Genomic DNA, 24597 nt, shown 5'->3' on the forward strand with positions numbered 1-24597 from the left:
ATAAAACCACAACATAACGCCAACGCTGAAAGTGACGTCGCATTGCAGCTTCTAAGCAGTTATCGTTTTCGTTAAATGATCTTACTGCAAATGTATGTTGTTCAACGGACCATTGATCCTGTCTATTAAATGACACTGCTATGGGAACAAAATAGCATCGTTACAGTCTTGCTAACGTAATAAAGATATACCTGAGATAAATAAATCAAAATATCTTCGTTACTCAGAGCCACACTATGCACAATATCAATGCCAGGGGGCACGGTGGCTCAGTGGTACATACCTTACCTCTTGTGCATGGGGTCCCTGGTTCGATCCATAGCCAAGTAAGTTGGTGGTGGACAACATCGTGCTTGCGGATTTACTCGGGGTACTTCCGTTTCCTCCCACGTTATCCTTCCACCAATGCTTCCATCACCATTCATTTGCCTTAATCATCGTCTGCCTTAGCCTCAAGGGCATAATCGAGGGACGTTAAACTGGAAGATTCCATTCCATTTCATTTACAATATCAGTGCCACTAACTTTAAGTTTGTTTCACATAGATTTTCTGTGTATCAGAGATTTGGTTTAGGTTGAGATAACTCACTTTTTAAAACTGGATCGTAGTTCAAACCTGACTCATTTTCATCCATCACTAACTACGATACACCCCAACTCACCACAACCCACCGTAACTTACCACCCCACGGTGACCTGTTATGACTCTCGTTTGTTGCTGAAAAGAATGTGTTCTAGCAACAAACATGCTTGCTCATAAAATGTGCTGTGCGTATAATTTAAAACCAAAGGATATTTGTCGTGAGAAGAAAAGAGAAACTCGACCCTTTACATGACATAACACTAAATACACAATATATTAAAGAATAGCCGAGATGTGTCTAAAGATCAATGGAAATTTTAAATCTCTTTACTCAGTGCGTTGGTTCACAATTAATCATAGTGGCTCGTTGAGTCAGGTGGATTGCAGTAGGTAACTAATTGTGTTTCCATTGGCCCATGCCGTTTACGTATGCTTCGCAAAAATGGTGCTAAATAGCGTTGAAATAAAAGAACTGTCTTTTAAATTACGAATTCATATTTTTTCCTCAACGTGTCAGAAATATCCGTACAATACATACAAAATTATGCACCACTATTTTCGAACGGTGAAGAAGAGAAGTTTAAAAATGTCTTACCTTTCCGTCGCTTTTTCTGTAGGCATCATGAATCTTCCAAACCAATTCTGGTCCTGCACTGGCAATTTGTTTTCCTATTTCGAAGAACTGAAGAATTGGGTTGTTGTCTAATGTATTCTGGGTCGCACTGCCATGTTTAAACTTCGAAAACATGGCTGGAGCAGGCATCAGAGCGGCGAATACTGTCCTGCTTGACAGATTGGAATATTTGTGAGTAATTGTGACTTCTTTGCAGTACACTTCTTTCAAAGAAAATGCAGGCACAGCACAATTCTGCTGTTGGCCTAATAGAACAATAAATTGGGCTAAAGCGTGGAGAAAGAATTTACCGCGCTAGATTGTCACGCGACGAGGAATTCACACGCTCACTTCATGTGTGAATATAGCAATGTAACACGTAAAGTCGATTTTAAAAATGCATTTTTCTATATACATTTCTTGTTTTGATAATTTAAGTCTTCACATAACAAACACTCATTAATTGTTCATACATACTGTAAGCGTAGATTTTACAAAAAATTCTTTCACTTTCTGAGTTTGACAGTTATGATGGAAGAATGACGATATGAGAGACGATTGTCACGTTTCCTGATTGGCTACTGATGACCATGGATATTAAATGAAGTCATTTCATTCTTGGAAAATCTGAAAAGATATGAAAATGAATATTAATTTCTACTTGTTGAAACAAATCATCAATTAATGTTCAATTTAACTCTTAAAATGTAATGTACAAAGAGTAAATAAAAGCAGTGCTGTGATTCCGACATTTTCACAACATGAGGAACGCTCTGCTAGACAATCAGTTGATTTACACGGGAATTAAAAATATATATATATAAATTAATTGTGTACGAGAGCGCTCTCATCTCTTTTCTTTTACCAACACATAAATAAATTTTTAAAGGTATTTCTAAAAGAAAGCGTGTTTTTAATTTTTAATTTTAGTTTTCTAAAAGTGTTACGAACACTCGTGAAAATCTGAAGTTTGTTCGAACTGGTGAGTATTCACTCCAGGTTACTAGATAATCTTGCATTACTCAAGACCAAAGCTGGTTGCATACAAAAAAATTGATTTTACTTTCGTATAAATATGTAAATGAAAGTTTAAAAGTAACAATGGAATGTTGAATTCTCACTTGGTTTGTGTCGCTGTATAAAATTTCACCATTGTGTAAGCTAAATTAACGTTACAAGGTTTCAGAATGCAATCAATCATTAAATGAAAGGGAAGCATGCAGTGGCATATTTATGATTTTGTTTCGGGGGAGGGGAGGCTTTGCCTGAAAATGCGAAAATTCTGCAAGATATTTCACATACTTTACTATAGCAAGTAAGATTTTGGAGGGGGCTTAAGCCCAGAAGTCTCCCCTCATAAATACGCCACTGGAAGCATGTAAAAGAACAAGAGTTTTAGGAATGATCCAAAGAATGAATCAATAGTTTCTTTGTTTTAGATCAGGTGCTACAAAATTTTTGAACGGCCCTAAATCGAGTTTCCGTATATTTTACGGAATAAGCACATCATACTGAGTTAAGTGACAGTTTGGGTTTGTCTGCACTATATATGTAATTCTTCATCTATGTGGACTACAAGAAAATTTTTGCCTGAAATATATTGGAAGAAAATTTTTGCTTGTATATTGGATCTTTTGATCCAAAAAGAGACGGAAAAAAAGAAAAGAAAACATATCATTACAGTAAAACATCTTGGCGAACCTTCGGATTTAACTATATACTGAATTTGTATCTTTGTGAGTTCATCTACATTGACGTGTTTTTATTACATCATAAACTAGCAGCGTTCACCCCGCTTCGCTGCGGTCACCCCGGAACGCAATAAACTTTGTTACTTAGATAATTTTTACTTTTTCGCTTTCAAGTGATATGATAAAAACCATAGAAGATTGCACTAATGTTAACATTATATCGCCTGTCATTTATGTTAACCCGCCCCGCTTCGCTGCGGTCACCCCAACCCGCCCCGCTTCGCTGCGGTCATCCCGGAACGCAATAAACTTTGTTACTTAGATAATTTTTACTTTTTCGCTTTCAAGTGATTTATAGCGCCTGTCAGTTATGTTAACCCGCCGAGTCACAGGGTCATGCGGGTTGCATATAAATACGTTTATTTTTATACCTATGATGAACTAATAACAAAGGATTTGTACGTATGGACACCTGAATGGTCAATTATCTCAAGACACTGGTAATTGAAAATTAAAGTGATATGATAAAAAACATCTAGGGTCCACATCCTAACAACCCCCCAAAAATGAAAGAAATCGGTTCAGCCGTATTAGCGTGATGAGCGGACAAAGGATTTTTTGTACGTATTGACACCTGATTGGTCAATTATCTCAAGACACTGGTAATTGAAAATTAAAGTGATATGATAAAAACCATCTAGGGTCCAAATCCTAACAACCCCCCAAAAATGAAAGAAATCGGTTCAGCCGTATTAGCGTGATGAGCGGACAAAGGATTTTGTGCGTTCTCTTTTATATATATAGATTTGCCTTTTCCGTGATAGATGTTTTCAGTAGAACCAAGGGTGGCCAATCCTTACAGATGTAGTAGAAAACTTAATTACAAATAGTATGTCGTGACATTTTATTCATTGAGTTCGACATCTCGCAATTATGCCCCGAGGCTCAGAGAGAGATTGTGATAATGGTGGACTGACAAAAGTGTGAGTAAACAAGAGAACCGCAAGGAAACACACGCACTCGTGTTTGCGTTGTCATTATGGAAAACAAAGAACAAGATTTACAATATAGTAGCTCGAAATGCATTTGCTACACATAGAGTACATAAGTAACTATTTTTTCCAGGAAAATAAAAAAAAAATATCGATTTATTTACTACATCCACAAACACAAAAATAAAATTAATGTGCACCGAACCCCAGAATATGGATTCGATGTATTTTGTTACATGGAATCCAAATCTCGAAACCCCAGGGTGATCGACCGTGTCAATTTTTTATGCGCGAAATTTCTTTAGCGACTTTGGATACGGAGGATTCGCCCATAAAACGAAGTGTTGTGACCTTTCTTGTCAATAACACAGCTATACACACCAAAAATAAAATTTATGTGCACCGAACCCCAGAATATGGATTCGATGTATTTTGTTACATGGAATCCAAATCTTGAAACCCCAGGATGATCGACCGTGTCAATTTTTTATGCGCGAAATTTCTTTAGCGACTTTGGATACGGAGGATTCACCCATAAAACGAAGTGTTGTGACCCTTCTTGTCAATAACACAGCTATACACACCAAAAATAAAATTTATGTGCACCGAACCCCAGAATATGGATTCGATGTATTTTGTTACATGGAATCCAAATCTTGAAACCCCAGGATGATCGACCGTGTCAATTTTTCATGCACGAAATTTCTTTAGCGACTTTGGATACGGAGGATTCGCCCATAAAACGAAGTGTTGTGACCTTTCTTGTCAATAACACAGCTATACACAACAAAAATAAAATTTATGTGCACCGAACCCTAGAATATGGATTCGATGTATTTTGTTACATGGAATCCAAATCTTGAAACCCCAGGATGATCGACCGTGTCAATTTTTTATGCACGAAATTTCTTTAGTGACTTTGGATACGGAGGATTCGCCCATAAAACGAAGTGTTGTGACCTTTTTTGTCAATAACACAGCTATACACACCAAAAATAAAATTTATGTGCACCGAACCCCAGAATATGGATTCGATGTATTTTGTTACATGGAATCCAAATCTTGAAACCCCAGGATGATCGACCGTGTCAATTTTTTATGCGCGAAATTTCTTTAGCGACTTTGGATACGGTGGATTTGCCCATAAAACGAAGTTGACACGTTCAATCGTCCTGCGGTTTCCAAATTTGGATTCAATGTGACAAAATACATCGAATCAATACTCTGGGGTTCGGTGCACATAAATTTTATTTTTGATGTGTATGGCTGTGTTATTTACAAGAAACGTCACAACACTTCGTTCTTTTTCGAATTCCTCGAAAACTACACATGAAAGTTTTCCATTAAAGACGTTATTTTGTTAAGGTTAATGTAATAGGTTTATTATCTTTGGACAATGTCTTGAAGAAACAGAAATTAAAATATATATACTTTTAATCATTATCTTAGGCTATATCTCATTAACTGTTGTCACTGTCACCTTGCAATAATCAAAATAGAAATAGTTTAATGAAGACATTTCCGTGTAATTTTCACATCAATAAATAGCATAGTTCTCTTACAGTACGACCATTCCAGATGAAATCAATAAATTAATGTGACTCATATATTGTAGATTACTTTCAAATTATGTAAAAAATATTGTGGTACCCAAATATAAGACATCTTTTAGAATTTTGGGGCTCAAATGGGGCTCATGTAGGAGCCGTTCGAAATTTGAAGGTTCTGTACAAAAAAGACGCGTAAGTCCGTGCTCGACTTAAATTACTGAAACCGCTAGATTTCTGCTCGTATTGAAACTATTTGCAAATGATCTTCACTAAAACAATCATAGATTTTGTAGCATTTAAAACATTGTAGCAATGAACTGCCCAAGTGGGGTTAAGTATATGGATTTTACAATCAAAGAGAAACAAAGAGGAAAATAGTGTCAAAATTTGGCAATTATTTCTGAAAAGACCCACCTAACGTCAACCTCAAATTTCCGAAATAAGTAGCTCTGGTATTCCTCTTTCTTATATAATAAATTAGGACGATATTTTTTGGTATGTTCAAGAAAAGAAAATATGACACAATTTAAGTCAATGACGGGCTTAGGCGTTTTTGTATAAAACTCCCAAATTTCGAATGGCTCCGACAGGATCTCCCTTTGAGGTACAGCTGTAAAATTGTGACAGGTGTGTTATACTTGGATGCCACAACATTTGTACAAAATGTGAAGAAAATCTAAAACATAAGCCACATTTCAGTTTCAAACTTGGTGATTTCATACGGAATAGCCCAGCGGTAATTTGTGGTTTTCGAAGATATTAGGTTTTCTCCACTTTCTCAAGAAGTGAGCAGGGGGTTTTATATGCAAGCATATTATTTTGTATATTTCAATTTAATCTACTAATTGGTATATTTTCTTCATGTTTGGATGATTTCTTCTCGTTTTTAAATGCTAATATTTTTTTAAAAAATTCTCTCTTTAGAATCGAGCTAAAATGTGGTCAATGGTGATTTTGGACTTTCACAATCATTTTTTATGATAAAATGTCTTCTTATATACAATTGTAATAATAATTACAACTCAAATATAAGTTCTTTTTAGATATTTGGTGGTTTCGTTCGTCATTTTGTAGTTCACATTTCAGTCGTTGGTATCACTTCCTTAACATTATTTGTGTGAACATGTCCGCACTTGACGAGTAAAGATTTCATAAACATAATCCTAACTCGACCTTGGGCAATTAGGGCAGTAAAATAAGAATGAATTTACACCTCAGTAGACCTTGTTTTCCCGAACAACATGATCTTAATTAATCTAAGCTAGCACTGATTCGACATTACACCCCCGTTTTGATCTTGATATCGCTTACTCTCAAGGAATAACGTAGATTCAAAGCTTTTGAGAACAAGGACCTGTGACGAATATTCGGATCCAAGAGGAACGGGAATGGGGAATGGCGGAAACTTCATAGCGAACTACATAATTTATACCGTTTACTTTCATTGTTAGGGTCATCAAGTCTAGAAGTCTCAGGTGGGCAGGTCATGTAGCCAGAATGGAAGAAAGTTGGAACGTTTTCGAAGTCTTAAATGGAAGTCCGATCGGAAAACGACCTTTAGGAAGACCTAGGCTCATATGGGATTACAATATTAAGATGGATCTCGCAGAAATAGGAATGCAATGTAGAAACTGGATCCAGTTGTCTAAGGATAGAAATCAGGGGAGTTTTGCGAACATGGCATTGAACCTCCAGGTTCCATAGACCATAGATTTAGTTTTTTGATCTTGAGCTTGCTTTTATTCTATCTTACCTTGAAAATTTGGAAACAAACATGATCAAAACAACAGGTACGAAACTACAGCCCAGAGCCTCTTTATACACGACATATTATACAAAAAGTAGTATCGGTGACAGCACTTCATTCATCTAATTGCTAACAATTTAATGGAATTGGCAATAGAAATAATATATCAACATCTGAAGCAAATAGTAATCTCTTGCGCTTTTCACTCAGATCTATAGAACGAACGCAAAAGCTTTTAAGTAATTACAAAAAAAGTAAAATGTTTCTTTTTTCGATCTCTCTTTGATTTAACGCGGAATGACATCTGTATCAGTTTTGAATCAACAGTCATTACATTTTTGTGTACTTTGTCGGAGAAATCAAACACCTGCCAGTACATTTTATGAATTACATGAAGTGCTATTTCCTGAAATTAGAGCGAAGTAGGTAAATACTCAGTTATCAACGAGGAAATAGAATGAAATTTTAGAAATCAGCTAACATTTCGCGATTTTAGAACCTTACTTAATTATTCATTGCAGAATAATTGACGTTAAAAACATGTTAATTTTATTAACAGATATGTGGAATTTTTAGGCACTGAAGATTAAATATAATAATATAATAATACCAGAGAAACTTTATATTACATTTTCAAAATTTGTTTGATGAAAATCCGTCAATCAAAGGTCTGTTTACCGAAATCAAAATCAATTTGTTTAAATTCAATTTCTATTTCTTTACTTCTGTTGATAAAAAGAAAGACATGTGCAAAGTGTTCCGAAAATATCAACGCCCTATGATTTTTCTTTTAAATGTTACTAGTTACAAAAAGCTACGAGGGTTGATCAGAAAGTAATGTTACAAAGGCTGCAGTGAAACATGTATATATTATTCCATACAATCAATACAGCCAACAGATAGTACTGTGAAGTAGCTGTGTATTAGATGTGAAGTGACCATGTGATAATTGTGTAAACTCTTAACTTAATTCGCTAAATTCTATTACTTTATTACATTACATTTATCAACGACAGAGCTATGAACTTTTAAAATCTAACGGAACTAAACTTTTTATTAATGCTGTACATTGCCAGACAGTTTGAATAAGCATGTATTTGTTAATTGTTACTTTTGAAATTGTCAATAAACGCGACTAGTTTCCTTCTTGCCTTTCCGCGTTCTTTTCCGCCTAGGTTGACATTTCCTTGTGTACTGAACATCAGACTCATCGCTTTTTTTATTAAATAAAACCACGGAGGATACATCGACAAGGGGTATTCGCCACAAGGTTTAGGAAGGTGCAGGATCGAGGTGAGAAGCACATCGCACCATTGGAGAACAACCAACTCCTTGTCTTGGGAGTATCATTCTGTCGGTTAATTGCCGCAGATTCAATAGAGTCCAATATCTGACTAGTGGAATGAAGGTGTAGGAAACATCATTGGAAACGCATCAAGATGAAAGAACTCGACGACGTCCTGCAGGATTAAGATCCAGTTGTTGGCTGACTCCAGTATATCCAGGCTCCTCCAGGGAAAACCATTCATCATCCAGATGACCAGGACGACGACACCAGTCTCATCGGAATGTCAGGCTAGTGCTCATCCTTTATCTTTTAATCACAACCTATCTCTCTCACTCACCTATTTCCCCAACTAGTCATTTTCAACATTAAAACATTTGAATTTTATTTAAATTCAACCATAATTTCGCAGTTAAGTACCGTGTTGCGCATCAGTTTCATCCCCAATTGTTGCATTCATTTCATGAGTATTTCAGATATTATACTGAGCTACAACTGATGGCACAGCACCAGCACAGTTCATACATTAGGTTATTTTTCGACATAGTCTCCATATCAGTTGACGTACTTGTCGCACCGTGGAATGAGTTTGAAGACTCCCTTCTGGTAAAAAATCCTGTATTGCGTACTCAACCACGTTGTCACAAAGTGTTTCACCTCCTCGTCTGAAGCAAAGGAACGACAATGTGGCAGACGCTTCCAAACGACATTCCCAATTCTGCCATCAGCTGCAGTGACGTGATCCTCCTGTTGTCCTGAATCATCTCCTCCACTCATGTTGTGTTCAAATCTGTTGATACCATGCTTGGCCGGCCACTACGCTCGTCGTTGGTGATGTTTCCTCCACCAGCCGTAAACTTGCGAAACCATTCTCCTACATACTGAGTAGACATTACAGTCTCTCCGTAAACCTCTACCACCTGCCGTTGAATTTCAGCCGCAGTTACGTGATCCTCCTGTTGTCCTGTAACCTCCTCCACTCATGCTGTGCTCAAATCCGTTGATACCGTGCTTGGCCGGCCACTACGCTCGTCGTTGATGACGTTTCCTCTACCAGTCGTACACTTGCGACACCATTCTCCGAAATGCTGACAAGACATTACAGTCTCTCCGTAAACCTCTACCATCTGCCGTTGAATTTCAGCCGCAGTTACGTGATCCTCCTGTTGTCCTGTAACCTCCTCCACTCATGCTGTGCTCAAATCCGTTGACACCGTGCTTGGCCGGCCACTACGCTCGTCGTTGATGACGTTTCCTCTACCAGTCGTACACTTGCGACACCATTCTCCGACATGCTGACAAGACATTGCAGTCTCTCCGTAAACCTCTACCACCTGCCGTTGAATTTCAGCCGCAGTTGAATGACTCGCTCACAGAAAAACGAAAAACTTAGCGGACTTCTTCGCGATTCCAGTTTTCCAAACGAGTCGTCATTTTTGTTTACCTGTAACTAGCGTCGTATGTGGCGGATGGTTGAAACTCTGCACAGTTGCCAGTCCACGTATTGCAATTATCGCTAACACTCCTCGTCCTTCTGTAACAGACGAAACTCCAGAAATATTGGCCTTGTAACCTTAGTTTCTGATCCTTCCTCGTGTAATAAATAAAACATGAAATTTCATATTAAATTTTCAAAATTTGTTTTTGATGAAAATCCGTCAACCAAGGGTTTGTTTTCCAGGATCAAAATCAGTTTGTTTAATTAAGATATATGTCCTTACTTCTGTTGATAAAAAGAAAGATATGTGCAAGATATTCCAAAAACAGTAAAGCCATTTGATTTACTTTTAAACATTACTAGTTAGAAAAAGCTATGAATTGTATGGTATGAATGGTATGACATTTTAATTATTATTTTTAATGTTCTAATAGGTCTTAGAACTTAATAAATGCTATTTATCTTGAATCATCTTTTTTTAACATTTTGTTTACAAAAGAGCACTTGGCGCTTGGTTAACGTCGTTTTTAATAACGCAACGCTTCCTACTAACGAGGAAACCGATTCAAGTGTGACACGAAATTGTGGACCAGTTTGTGCACAAACGAAGTGTTTTTATGTACGATTAAACCCATTAGAGAGAAAACCCCTCGATCTCAACCGTTCCGGAGATATAGAGGGGTAAGAGGAAAGCTGGTGCTGGGATATTTTGGGAATTTTCAGCTATGTTGCGAGTGAATATGTTTGAAAATTGTATTTGAATGCTAAGGAAGATGCACCAGAGCGAATAAAAGTGTTGTTGAATGTTGAGGTGAGTGGCGTAGGTTTTACCCGGGGCCGGAAAAGAAAGGGGCTATGAGGAATAACAAACACCGTTGATACGAAGAACAAAATTGTATGGTATAACTTGCTATTATTTTTCATCCTATTTGACCTGATGATGCTTTTATTCGATTCAGCGTACCAAGAAACCTATACACAGACATCTTACACACCTATTTCAGGTAACAATTTAACTCCTTTATTTTCGCCTTCTCCCTCCAAAACATTCTTCCACTAGAATTTGTATGGACTCTTCGGTTTCGTAGCCCTCAAGTCTAAGGCGACATATTACTAAAGTTTCGTGGATGAAGGAACTCTTCATTTTTAAAAGTCTATCACTTGTACTACCGATACATATTCAAAAATTCGCAAAATATCGGAGCACCAGCCTTCACTTTATTCCTCTATATTTCTCCGGAACGGTTGAGATCAAGGGTCTTTCCCTCTAATGGCTTTAATTGTACAAAAAAAAAAAAAAAACACTTCGTTTGCGCATAAACTCGTCCACAATTTCGTGTCACACATGAATCGGTTTCCTTGTAAGTGCATAGACAATTACTACACAAAGCAAAATAATATGGATAATTGCTGATGGATCACGTTTTTGTAAAAACGAAAATTCAAGTTAAATACCCTCTGCACTTCCTAATTTCAACCTCATCCCCCCCCCAAAAAAAATGAAATGAAATCTTTCAGTTTTACGTCCCACTTTTATGCTGGCCAGGCTAGAGGAGACGGTGATGATGAGAAATAAATAAAATCGTGGAATGAAAAGTGGGAGGAAACGGGAGAATCAGGAGAAAACCCACGAATACGGTGTTTGTGAACCACAAGTCCACTTGGCGCGAGCTGGGATTGAACCAGGGACCTCGTGCACCAGAGGTGAACGCTTTACCACTGAGCCACCGCGGCCCTCAATCTCAACGAATAATTCAAATTTTATATGCAGAATTGAATGTATGTTTTTTGTTTGCTTGTTTGTATATTGTAAGGATCCATATATTACCTGACCAGAACATTAGTGCGGTTTTTGGCGGAGGGCGTGCTGCTGTATTTACATCAGTTTCTAGGTAGGCGTGGTGGGACAGGGAAGCAGAGAGCATCACTGTGGAATGTATCCAATGATTTTTTTTTTAAAAAAGTTCCAGTTTACATGTTATAAGTAGCCTATTCTGTCTGCGCTTAATAAAGATCGCCATAAATTGGATTGTTATTGAATGCGGGAATGGTTTACCATTCCTGCAGTAATGCAGATATATTGTGGATAATGACATAGGGATGGAAAATATCAATTTAAGAACAACATGGCACATGAGTTTCTACCATGTATTAAGCAGATTGTATAAAAAATGATTACGTTTTATTCGATTTCATTACAAAACAGGAGCAACCTATAAAAGACAGGAATGAGATGTCAATAACTAAAAGACTAATTAAGGATTGATAGCTTAGATACTTGTGCAATACCTTGTAACTAAATACAAACAAACTATTTGCTGAGCAAAACAATATATTCACATAAAAAACTACATACGTGTTAGTTGGCGAAACTGTAACACGTATGTAGTTTTTTTTTTATACAGCAAATAGTTTGTTTGTGTTTAAGTATATACTCCATATACTCCATACTCATTCGGGATTCCATACGCTCTTCCATTTTCACATTCAACCTTATATGAACATTTATCTGGTCATTTTCCCGCAGAATAACGTGGATCCTCATTCCACCAAGACGGTACAATGCTGTACTCGGTATACTCCTTCTGCAGTAGTCTGCTAGGTCTTTGGACTTAAGTCGATTAAGCACATCTTGGACATGGTGATACTACATCTTACCGCCAGTTGGGCTCTGGTAAAGATCACTGCCCAACCACGGCATGATGTACAGCAAGTGTAGGGCGTAATACTCCAGACAGACGGTCAGCATATGTACGACCAGTTACCTGCTCACGCAGCTGATTTTGTAGTGGCTTGGAGTGTTCACATGTGCTATTAATGTGAATGATGTATGTTTTCGAACACTCTTTGTTTGGTATGCTCCATGGCTGCCGTGTTATTCTTCTTCTGTGTGCCAACTTTGGGCGAGATCCGTGAACTCCTACTGAGAATTATTAAGTGAGCTTCCATCAGTGTACTCATTTATTTCAAAAACGGAGGAATGTTGAGAAAATATTGTGTAACTCTTCCATTTTTTTTCATGGTTGGCGGATATTGAGCATATTTTGTTATGTATTTCACTGACCGATGTATGACTCTTCGTATGTATCAAGCTGTCCAAGTACGCCTTTTGGCTCTTACCACGGAATCTAAGAGCCAGTACGAGCTAACAACAAAAGGGGTTCCAGCGGTTTGTAAGTGTCGAGAAGTGTTATCCGTATATGAATAGTCATGAATCTACACGCATGGTTTACCTGCAACAGTACCGATGCTTTTGTCTGACAACAGCTGCAGTAAGTTCGTCAAGGTCTACATTGAGAGAAAAAAGTAATTTTTAGTCTACAAAATCAAGAGAAGCGAAATTTTGCAGAATTCAATATCATACAACCAGGCTATGTACAGGTTTGTTCCTGGACCAATCTGTACAACCGAAAATACACGTAGACGGAAAATTATATGTGTCCTCCATAAAGACGTAAAAAAGACAGTCATGGCTGTGTACTTTGATAAACTAATGTGGTCAAGCAGTTTGCCACCCCGTGGAATGCCATTATTTGCCGACCCCTTTCTCCAGAAAGAACAAATCTTAAAAAGCACGATTTTAAGTATGTTACCTCATCATCAACGAAGGGAAGAGAAAGTTCACTCGCACTCAGAAAGGACTAAACACTACAAATACAATCTCGTTGAGTCTGTTTTTCTCATTAAATAATAATATATTATGTTAGTGAAAGATAAAGCAAACACATCCGCAGAAGAAAGACGGTAATTCTTTTTATAGGATTCAATATCGAGCTTTAATCTCAATATATTAGTTTGCGATTTCAGTGCAACTAACTCTATTATCTTTATTTCTTGATTTTCCTTCTACACCTGTTATTTTTTTTTTAAAGAAAAAGACTGTTTCTACCTTCAATGATAAAGAACTTGTTTGTGACAAAGACAAGACTAGTTTTTAAATCAAGGCTGTGATAACTAACTAAATGTAACAGGTGTTCGCTACAGCTCGAGAATTGAGTTCTTGTATTTGACAACAATCAAGCAATTGATGCTGAGATTTGTTTGACCATTTTCATTAGCAATGTTCATGCGACCTTAAACTAACACAACTTAAACATGATTTATGAATGTAGTACTCAAATAAAGGTCTGCTTAGTTAAATTTACTAAGCGGACCTTCTATTGGAATACTACATTCATAAATCACCAACTGAAGTCTGGTTCCAACAAGAAATATTTTAAATAATATAGTCATGACATATTTTGCGGCCCCGTGCAAATGCACGTGTTGCACATATAGTAGAGCCGGCTCTGAATGTGGTTTGTACGAACATTACAGTGTTCTATTCTTGTGCACAATCTGGATTTTGTTGATGGCTTGAATATTGTTAAACATGCAGGGAAAAGAATTGAGTACGTGACATCACTTAGACTATCTATACGGAACATACGTACAGTCGGTGGCAAAAGCTCTTTCCGTTTGTTGAAATTAGTTTCGTAAATAACTTCCGAATAGAACGAAAATTTGAGTACAGTTTTCAGTAAATTAGGAAGAATGTAATTTTCTGTACGTTCTAGGGGTGCCCACAAGGGGGGCTATGACGCAAACTGCGTCATTGAAATATTTGGGGGGGTAAACATCTATATATATATATATATATATATATATATATATATATATATATATATATATATATATATATATATATATGTTTGAGGGGGTGTAAAAATTAATCGAAAAGATTTTTTTTCATGGAAGAACACCTATGGATAGACAATTGCGGGGGGTGCGTCATGGACATAAGGAGGCTGGACACCACTGGCTATAGCTCTGTTGTACGTTTCAATCCTACCACTGTTGTTTCCAAAATATATTTTACCAAACGAAAATAACTTTTGTCGCTGTCTGTGCAAAGATAAAAAGTAGGTACGCAACATCTAGACTGACCAGGCTGCAACCCAGTATTACCTCCCCACTGATACGGTGGTTAGCGCGTGTGCCTTTCGTTCATGCGGTCTCACGATCGATTCCCGACCTCGTACAAGATTCAATTTCGTTGATCAACCATCTCATTTAGCCTAAAGTATATAATCGTGGGACGTTACAATAAATAAAAAACATTTCGTTTTCAATTTGGAACCCAATACAGAAAATATGAATTACATCATAGATTGCAGAACTCCTGGCGTGGCAGGTGCAGTATTCTAGTAAAGACGTCTGTAGCCGGAATCTACGAATTTTCTATCACTTTTTCTCTTTGTGTACTTGACAAGGTCAAGGTCTCAGGATTCATGGATCGCGATTTTTGCTTTGGAGTAACGAAAGGAAAGCAGAAAGAATGGTGATCATTAAAAAAAAAAATCGAATTCGAGATTTCAAACGATTTACATGTTCCATGGCATATAAATACCGAAAAAGTGATAATTCGACGTATGTTCGTCTGTTCGCCCATTCGACTTGACGTACACAATATGTAATTCTCCAGAGAGGTTTTGATTTAATTTGATTTGATTTTTAGTTTGACATCCCTTTCAGCAGCGAGGCTACATGAGACATGGACCTACAACTTAACAGCGACTCAGAACCACATGCGCTCGCGCCGCAATTGAAATCTGGGTTTCTCACGCCAAAGGCGCAGTGACGTAACTAGGGTGGGGAAAACGGGGGTTGTGACGCAGGCGCCAGATAGAAAGGGCGAAAACCTGGGCAAATATTTGGGAAGCGTTATTGTTGGGTTGGTCAGAGGGGCACTAAGGCAAGTTCTTGCCCCGGGAAACAACTAGGATAGTTACTTCGCTGCAAAGTCACGTACTATAACCGCTTAGCAACGCAGGGACGTTTAGAATTTTCACCGTACCGTAAAAATAAACATGAAAGGTGAAAATAAAAATTGAGATTTTCTCAAAATCGGCTGTAGCGATTTTTTTTTCTTGATCAGGCAAAATTTTTTTCTAGGACTTATATCTGGAGAACTACATACAGTGTAGCCAAACCCAAACTATCACTGAACTCAGTATGATGCGCTTATTCCGTAAAAGCTAACAAAACTCGATTTAGGGGCGGTTCAAAAATTTTTTGGCCCCTGATCCAAAAATTAATTATTGGCCAAGATGATGCTTTTTTTATCATTCCTAAAATTCTTGGCCCAGATCGCAATCTTTTGATCCAGTTTTTGGATTATTCCTAAAATTCTTATTAATTTCATATATTAATATCTCAATAACAACCTCATTGTGTGATATAAGTCATTTCTCTGTAAAGAACAGAGAAGGAATAATTTGCAGTTGGAGGTGAAGACTATTTTCTCCAGCCGGTATGGTGATTCGTTTATATGTCATAAAAACACATTGTATTAATTACCTGATAAATCGGCATAGCTCATTTATTCTGAAAAAGGTAAGAAGGGTAGTATATTCTTGGGAATGCGTTCTTTTTTTACGATTTTCTCAAAAATGACAGTCAATTTTGTTAACAATTCATAAATAAATGTTTCATTAAATAGTTTATAATGCTGGTAAATTATTCCCTAAGAAAAATTCTAAATGGTGGTTTACTCCCGGGGATTACTTTTTGACAGTTTTGTAAAAATAAAAGAAAGAAAGAAAAAGAAAAAAAGAAAGAGAAAAAACGACTGCAGAAATGTTGTTATTATTTTATACACAAATACGAGGTGTGTAAAAAGCACGGTGAAAAATTGTATTAGAAACAAAGTGTTACGATTACATGGAATTTGATTTAATTTTATTCAGAGTACTGTCCCTGGCTAGGAATGCACTTATTCCAACGTTGAATCCATGACTGGAAGCATTTCTGAAAGTCTTCTTTTGGAAGGCGTTCAGCTGTTCTGTCGTGGCACTTTTAATGTCAGGAATGGTGTCAAAACGTTTCCCTTAAGCACGGTTTTAGTTTTCGAGAAGAGCCAGAAGTCACATGATAATAAATGTGGTGAGTAAAGCGGATGTGGGCAGACAGGAAAACTTTTTCTGGCCGAAAACTCGCGGATCAAAAGCAAAATGTGGCACCACGCGTTTTCGTGGTGAAAAAGGAAGACATTTACCCATTTCATCGGCGGTTAAAATGCTTTTCACGGACCCATACGAGATGTTTAGTTGTTCGGAAAGCTCTCGAATAGTCATCGGCCTATTTGAACAAATCATTTCTGCCACTTTTTACCCGTTTCCATCTGTTTTTGACGTCTCGATCGTTGTTCATTTTCAACCGACTCCTTACCGCTTTTGAATACCAATCGTAAACAGTCATCAGTGCCAGCGCCTAATCGCCATAAAGTGATTTTGATATTTCGTGGGTTTCTTTGCCACTTTTTTGCAGCTTAGAATAAAACTTAATGTTGACGTGCGACAGACCCTCTTTAACACGACCTCATTCTTCTGCCAACTAACATGTCACAACTCATTAAAACTCGACATTGACTGTACTTATGGTTTATGCTACCTATCTTACTAGTTAAAATGGACACAACATTGATACATGGCATTGTGCAACTACATCTACCGTACTTTTTGATGATACCTTATATTTCATTAATAACCCTTACATATGACAAAAGTATTTTCTTATTGGAAGAATCTACAAGGGGTATTTTACTTTTGGAGACGAGTTTTGCTTTGGGCGAAGTTTTTGGGAAACGCCTTATAGTTGTGTTCGTATTTCACCACAAAATGTTTCATTAGCAACTGCAACACATTGTGATTTAGTTTAAGGAATTAGAGCGAGAAAGCTTAGTGCGGTGGCCCGTACCTGTTATTTATTTATTTATTTATTTACTGACAAAGTTGAAACTCCAACTTTGATGTTCAACAGCTCGGCAAACAGAGACCTAAACATTGTAATTTTTTATATGCGTAATAAACTTATAAAATTCTATCTTCATGTCAAGTTTGGTTAAGTTCGGGTAATTTCCATCGGTCGAGTAAGATATACTATACAATGCTTGTGATTAACCTTTCTAAAAATAAAACCAAATAAAAGACGAAAAGAAAATAAAGCTTCTGTGATATTCAATTAATGGAATCACATAATATCTTTTGCAGTACACTCCTTTTTCAAACTTCAAAACCAAGTTATGCGTAAGTGTCGGAAGTCTTAGAGAACGGCTTTGTCCGTCCGCTCGTCTGTCCGTTTGTCGACAGGCATCTGAACAAAAAGTGTAAGAGATATTGAGATTCAGTTTCGCAGTCGATTCAGCTTCTCAACTGTAGACCCTGGGTTCTATCATTTTCCTTCACCCTCTATTGAATCCAAAAATGGTTCAAATTAAGGATTTCCGATTCCACCCTTTATCGCCATAGAACGAAACAGTAACGCATAGCGCGTTTTTAGTAAAGGCCGAAGTCGTTTTTAGTAGTCGAATATGTTGGACGCCCCCCTCGAATGAATATTCTGTGTACGTCCCCAGATGTGGTCATCATGTTCAAAGTCAAATTTCATTAAACATATTTGAGAGCGTGTTTAAACAGTAAGTTTTGCGTTTTCGGCTAACTCACTGAAATTCCGTACACCAACTCTTTCCAGTAACTTCATGAATTAACCTTTTCGTGATTTTCTCTAAACTGGTCGTTTTCTTCTTTTCCTGTACTTGCAACGCCAATGAATACTGGGGGGTGGGGCACGGTGGCTCAGTGGTAGAGCGCTAATTTCTCGGCATGGTGTTTTTGCTTCAATCCCCGGCCAACTAAATTTGTGGCGGACAATATTATGTCCGTGAGTTTTATCGGCTACTGCCGTTTCCTCCTGCACTCTCATTCCACCAATTCTTCCATAATCATTCACTTGCTTTAATCATCCGTCTCCCTTAGCATAAAGGGCATAATTGTAGGACATTAAATTGAAACACATTTCGTTTCAATTTTGGCAAATGGTTACTGTACAGTCTGCAGCAAGAGCCATCTTTCCCGTTGGATCTATGAATTCACACTAAGCTGACTTCACACTATATACCTGAATAGATTCCTATGTTCCCGTTAACATGTTACTAGCAACTTCAAATGGATTTTGTAAAACATTAATAATAAAAATGTTACTAACAACTTTCTTATTAACAATTTGTATAATTTGTAATTTCCTCATTAGAAGATACCAATATTTTTGATAGTAAATTATTATCATTTTATTAATCATACTCCACGAAATCCATAGGAAAACGTTACTATCATTCTTGCTATTAATAATGTTTTTGCTTTTTTTCGGTGCAAATCTGTGTTTGGACTTATTCAAATTTAATAGTCCATTATCACCCAAGAAGGAAAATCAGAATTAAAAATAAGTGTTTAACACCAGGTACATACAAGATCCATTCAATAGATAACCGGAAAAGTTATATAAAAATACTAAACTTCGACAAAGTTTGTGCTTGTTTTTGTTATTTTTTGGTGGTGTCCTAGAACTATTATCAAACGGGTCTGGCACGCCTGTCTCTTGAACGGAATGCTGGGAATCTGTAAAACAAGATAGCGTCGCCCTTGCAAGTTTGGAGCAATGTCAAGCAGCGGAGTCATCATACTTCTGTTAGATGAAGGGTTGAAACCAATCAAAATAAGAACACCATATTCTTCACCTGATACAACATTAATGTTCATTTTTGCTGCAATATCACTCATCGTAATACGCCTGTTTTCCCATATCAACTCATCAACTCTCGCAATGTTGTTTTCCCTGACTGCACAGACAGGACGTCCTGGGCGTGGCGAATCTTCAACATTTGTTACGCACCGTTTGAAGTTATCTGCCCACTCGTACACTTGTGTTTGACTCAATTTTCACCAGAATTGCATTGCCATCCAAGGGTGAATTTCGACTTGTTTCAACCCTTCAGCTAACAGAAATCTAATGACACTCCGTTGTTCCATGTTGATGTAAACATGTCGGGGCGCCGCCATCTTCTTTCACTGATTCCCAGCATCCCTTTAGCGAAGCAGGCGTGCCAGACCCATCTGATAATAGTTCTAGGACATCATCGAAAATAACAAAGAAGCACAAACTTTGTCGATGTTTAGTATTTTTATGCAATTTATACGGTTATCTATTGAATGGACTTTGTATTTGACTATTTGAAATACCTCGAATATCTATGAAAATGACCAATTCATTAAAGTGTGTGGCGGTTTAATTTTACGAGTCTTTTAACTTATACATAGGTTGGGTAAGTTGTTTAGTTTTTCTTTTAGCTGGTTATGAAGCTGGTGAGAATAAATTGATTACATTGTTGACTGCCTTCATTCGCTATTATGTTCTTATATTTTTCCATATTTTCTTTTCTATTTTTAAAAAGTGCAGTCTATTCCCAACAATTTAGTGAGCAACTTTTACAATCATACAATATGATAAGTAAGTATGGAAATACAGAAAGAGAAGCTTAAAATACTGAGTATTTTTTTTTTTTTTTTTTTTTTTTAGCTCTGAGTTCTCAGAAAAAGTAATTATAAAATTTTCTAATACATCCGGTATACGCTTTCGCTCCAGGGGTACACAATTGAGAATGAAAGTTCCATAAAAACCATTGTTTTACTTGGCATCTAACATTTCCCTTTCGTAGCTGCAAGTTATGGAAGGCCGCACGGAAAATCTTCACGTTTTGCTTGAGCGGAACTTCCTTAGATACATTTCTCATTCTTCTTCGCAGAGAAAGCATCTTCGTCCCGCCCCCAACCCTTGTCCGATATCACTAACTGTCATTTCAGAAACATGTTTCTATTCTCTTTCTTTTTGCATTTCCTCAGCCCACAAACAGGGGCTCGTTCTAAAAATAACTCAACCTGACTTCCTTCCTCGCAACATTGACTAGATGTGATCACAGCAATATTGATCGAATAGGGATTCTGTGCTTAATTACTCGACTTTCGAATTAAAACTGTAACAACTCTTCCATTTTCATTTGAGAGTACAATATTTTCTTTACCATACCCTTTCTACTTGTTTTGTTCCTGTTATCGCGATACCGAACACGCTTAAAAAAAAAAAGCATTCGTCTACTGTAATCCTGTTTCGAAATCACCTTTTCCAGATACATCCCATCAACTGCCAAGAACAAGAAATATACTTTTTAATACCTGGTATGATATTTCTTTCCCTCATGTATATTTTTTTTACCTCTTTCTACTGGTCTTTTAATCCGTCTGGATGACAATTTTTATTATAATCGACGGGGGAAACTGAATGGCGAACCAACGTCATAAATACGTCAAAGAATTTCTCCAAATAACACACACAAAACAAGAGGGAGAACAATTGATTTAAGTTTATAACTTTTGAATTAACTTTTTCTGAGAGATTATTTTTGACAAATTATTAACAGCACAACTTGAAGTTATGTTTCAAGTTACAAGATAAGTCAAAATAAGAAAATAATAACAATCGTGATATTGGTTAATTGGCTACATATTCACACTGAACATTTATGGGTCACTGTGTCTGGAATACTGACCTGTGATGGGAGACTACTTCAATGCTTGGTCCCTGGTTCGATTCAAGGTGGGGGCACTCGGTAGAAAAAGTGTAAAACGCTTTTTCAGGTCAGCCATCCTGAACGAGGTTTTCCGGGGTTTTCCTTATTCACACCAGCAAATACCGGGATGGTACCTAACTTATAGGTCCCAGGCCGCTTCCTTCCTTCCCCAATCCTTTCTTCTTTCCCCTTCCCCGGATTGTGTGCTCGCCGAGGAACGTCATCCCTCAAAACGTGAAGGGCTAAATGGCCTTAGATGCCGAAAGCCCAGAAATCTAAATCCCATCCCATACTTCAATGCTTAGACTCTACAAATATTAGATAGATTAAGTTAGTTTGTTCTATTATATATCCCACGCTAAAAGCGTTGACCTCTGTGCCAAAAACTACAGTAAAGGTCAATTTTGTTAGTGTGCCTCACTTAAAGACAGTAATCACTTTAATATCTTTGACCTATAAATTTTATTATATTCGATTTGTTTTTGTGTCTTCCAATAAAAGAAGTTAATCTAGTATTACTGACCTATATTCTAGTAAGAAGGTATTTGCAAGACGTTCCGGTCTGATGCACTTAAATATTGTGCCAGTAGTAAGAAGCCACTCATGGCACGTAGTGTCATATATGGAAGAAATAACGTGTCAGTTTCAACTGTTTAGTTGTGTCAGTTCGTTTGAGGCAGTCATTTGAGTCAGTCACTGTGGGTTTACACTGAAATATCGTGCTACTTGCAATAAGCCGTTCACGGGAGGTAGTGCCATCCATGGAAGAAATAATGTATTTGTTTCAACTGTAAAGATGTCAGTTCGTTAAACATAGTCATTGGAGTCAGTCGCTGTGATTTGAGAAAAATGAAATGAAATCTTTGAGTTTTACGTCCCAGGGTTATGCCGGTTAGGCTAAAGGAGACGGTGATTATGAGAGATGAGTGAAATGGTGGAATGAAGAAAGTGGGAGGAAACGGGAGAACCCCGAGAAAACCCACGAGTACGGTGTTTGTGCACCACAAAGTTCACTTGGCGGGGGCTGGGATCGAACCCGGGACCCCAAGCACCAGAAGTGAACGCTCTACCACTGAGCCACCGCGCCCCCTCGCTGTGATTTGAGCTCGCATACTGAATGAGAATGATCCACTCCACACGACTGTTTTTGCTAAAGCTGCTATTGAATGGAGGGGCTTCCATAAGATTTACCACCCATCCTACAGCACAAAGTTAGCACCGTAACATTGGCAACAACAGCCGTGTGGACTGAAGCATTGTCGTTCAATATGCAAACTGATTCCAATGACTGCCTTCAAAGAAGTGACTCAGCTAGACGGTTGAAATTGACATATAATTTCTTCCATAGCTGGCTCTATAAGACATGAACGACGAACGTTCAAGTTTGAAAGTGCATCCTGCATGTCCTCATCGTTCTCCGCTATCAATGCTATGTCATCAGCAAACCTTATTGTGCTGAAAACCTGGCCATTTACTTTTACGTCTTCATTGTTTTTATCAAAGAATTCTTTCATAGTCTCTTCTATATAGACGTTGATCAGGTGAGGTGAAAGTCCACAACCTTCCCTTACTCCTTTACTTATTCTTGCTTCCTTCTGATCTCTTCCTATAACAGCTGTCTAGTTCCTATAAAGTTGCTACGTTATTCTTCTGTCTCTGTAATCCACTTTCAGATTCTTCAGTGCTCTGAACATGATATTCCAATCTATGTTGTCAAAAGCTTTCTCTATATCTACGAATGCTATTCAAAATTGATTTGTTTAATCTGATGTGCTATTCCATGATCAACCGCAGACTCAGTTTTGCTTCCCTTGTTCCTCTTTTCCTCCTGAATCCAAACTGGTCCTCGGAGAGCCGTTCTTCGATTTTTCCTTCTATTCTTTGTGTGATAATTTTGCACAATATTTTTGATGCATGGGAAAGCAAACTTAACGTTCTGTCTTCTTCGCATTTTCGTTCGCCTTTTCTCTTAGGGATGGGCGCCAATATGCTTTTCTTTAAGTCTCTTGGTATTTTTCCTGAGATGTACACTTCATTAATAAGATTAAATATTTTCTTCTTTGTTGCTATTCCGAGATTCTTAATCACTTCCGTTGGTATTTGATCTATTCCTGGGGCATGTTGCATTTTCTCCAAATCATTGTCAAATTCGCACTGTAAAATTGATGGTCCTAATTCATTTTCATCGACATCTTATTCCTTCTCAATTTTTCTGCGTTCACTCTGTCTCCTTTGTAGAGTTCTTCAATGTGTTCCTTCCATCTTCTTGTTATTTGCTCCTCTTCTATTAGCGATGACCCGTCCTTGTCTATGATAATGTCTGTGCGTTTCTTTTTCTCATCAAAGTGTTTTCTAACCTTTCTAGATGCCGTTTCTGTGTTGCCTCTGACATTTTTTCCTCAGTTTCTTTGCACAAGTTGTTTATCCAGTTTTCTCTAACCTTCTTTACGTCTCTGTTAATATGATTCTTCACCTTCTGTATTCCTCTTCTTTGTTCGCTACCTTGAACTGTCTTCTTTGCTACATCATTTCCAATATTTCTGCTGTAATTCAGGGTTTATTTTGGGTTCTCGTTTATCTTCCCATGTGCTCATCGGCAGCTTTTGTAATCCCTGCTTTCATGGCTTCCTATTTCGAGTCGATGTCATCACCTACTAAAGTTACCTTAGACGTCTCTTTGTCTGTCGCATTTGCAAAGTCCCTTTTCATGTTTTCATCTCTTCTAAGCTTGATTGTGTTCCATCTTTTGTTTGGTGCTACCACTCTTTTCCTTTTAGTCGGAGTTCGCTCTTCATCAAAACCAAATTATAGTCTGAGTCAACGTCTGCTCCTGGGTAACTCTTACTGATCTTCACTTGATTTCTAAATGCTTGTCGGACCAATATGTAGTCTGTTGGGTACCTTTCTTTGTCTACTGGTCTTGTCCATGTATATCTTCTTAGTGGTTGTTCGAAGAGAGTGTTCGTTACAGTCAGATTATGGCTTTTACAGAACTCAATTAATGGTACACCTCTCGCATTCCTTTCTCCTAACTACATTCTCTTCTTTGCCTCCGCCGACTACTGCGTTCCAGTCACCCATGATGATTAAATTGTCCTTGTCTTGAACTTTCATCAATACTTCTTCTATTTGTTCATAGGTTTTTTCTACTTTCTCATCTGTGTAGCTTGATGTAGGCATATATACTTGGATTATTGTCATGTTCCTCGGTTCTATTGCTATCTTGAACATTACTATCCTTTCATTGCATCTCCAGCT

General features: G+C 37.5%; 1 protein-coding gene across 7 annotated transcripts in view; it reads right to left on the reverse strand.

Moving 5' to 3' along the window:
- Window positions 1–24597, reverse strand: part of bma (SCY1-like protein bma) — a 751115-nt gene that overhangs the window by 678479 nt on the left and 48039 nt on the right. For all 7 annotated transcript variants that reach the window (XR_014128907.1, XM_081744332.1, XM_081744329.1 and 4 more), the window contains exon 2: window positions 1179–1823. Coding sequence is in view for 6 of the 7 variants with exons in the window: in XM_081744332.1 (XP_081600458.1) it covers window positions 1179–1346 (168 nt within the window). In the remaining variant the exon portion in view is untranslated. The remainder of the gene's footprint in view (window positions 1–1178; window positions 1824–24597) is intronic.

Source organism: Thermobia domestica, chromosome 17 (assembly GCF_964235325.1).
Source record: "Thermobia domestica chromosome 17, izTheDome1.hap1.1, whole genome shotgun sequence".
Taxonomy (NCBI): domain Eukaryota; kingdom Metazoa; phylum Arthropoda; class Insecta; order Zygentoma; family Lepismatidae; genus Thermobia; species Thermobia domestica.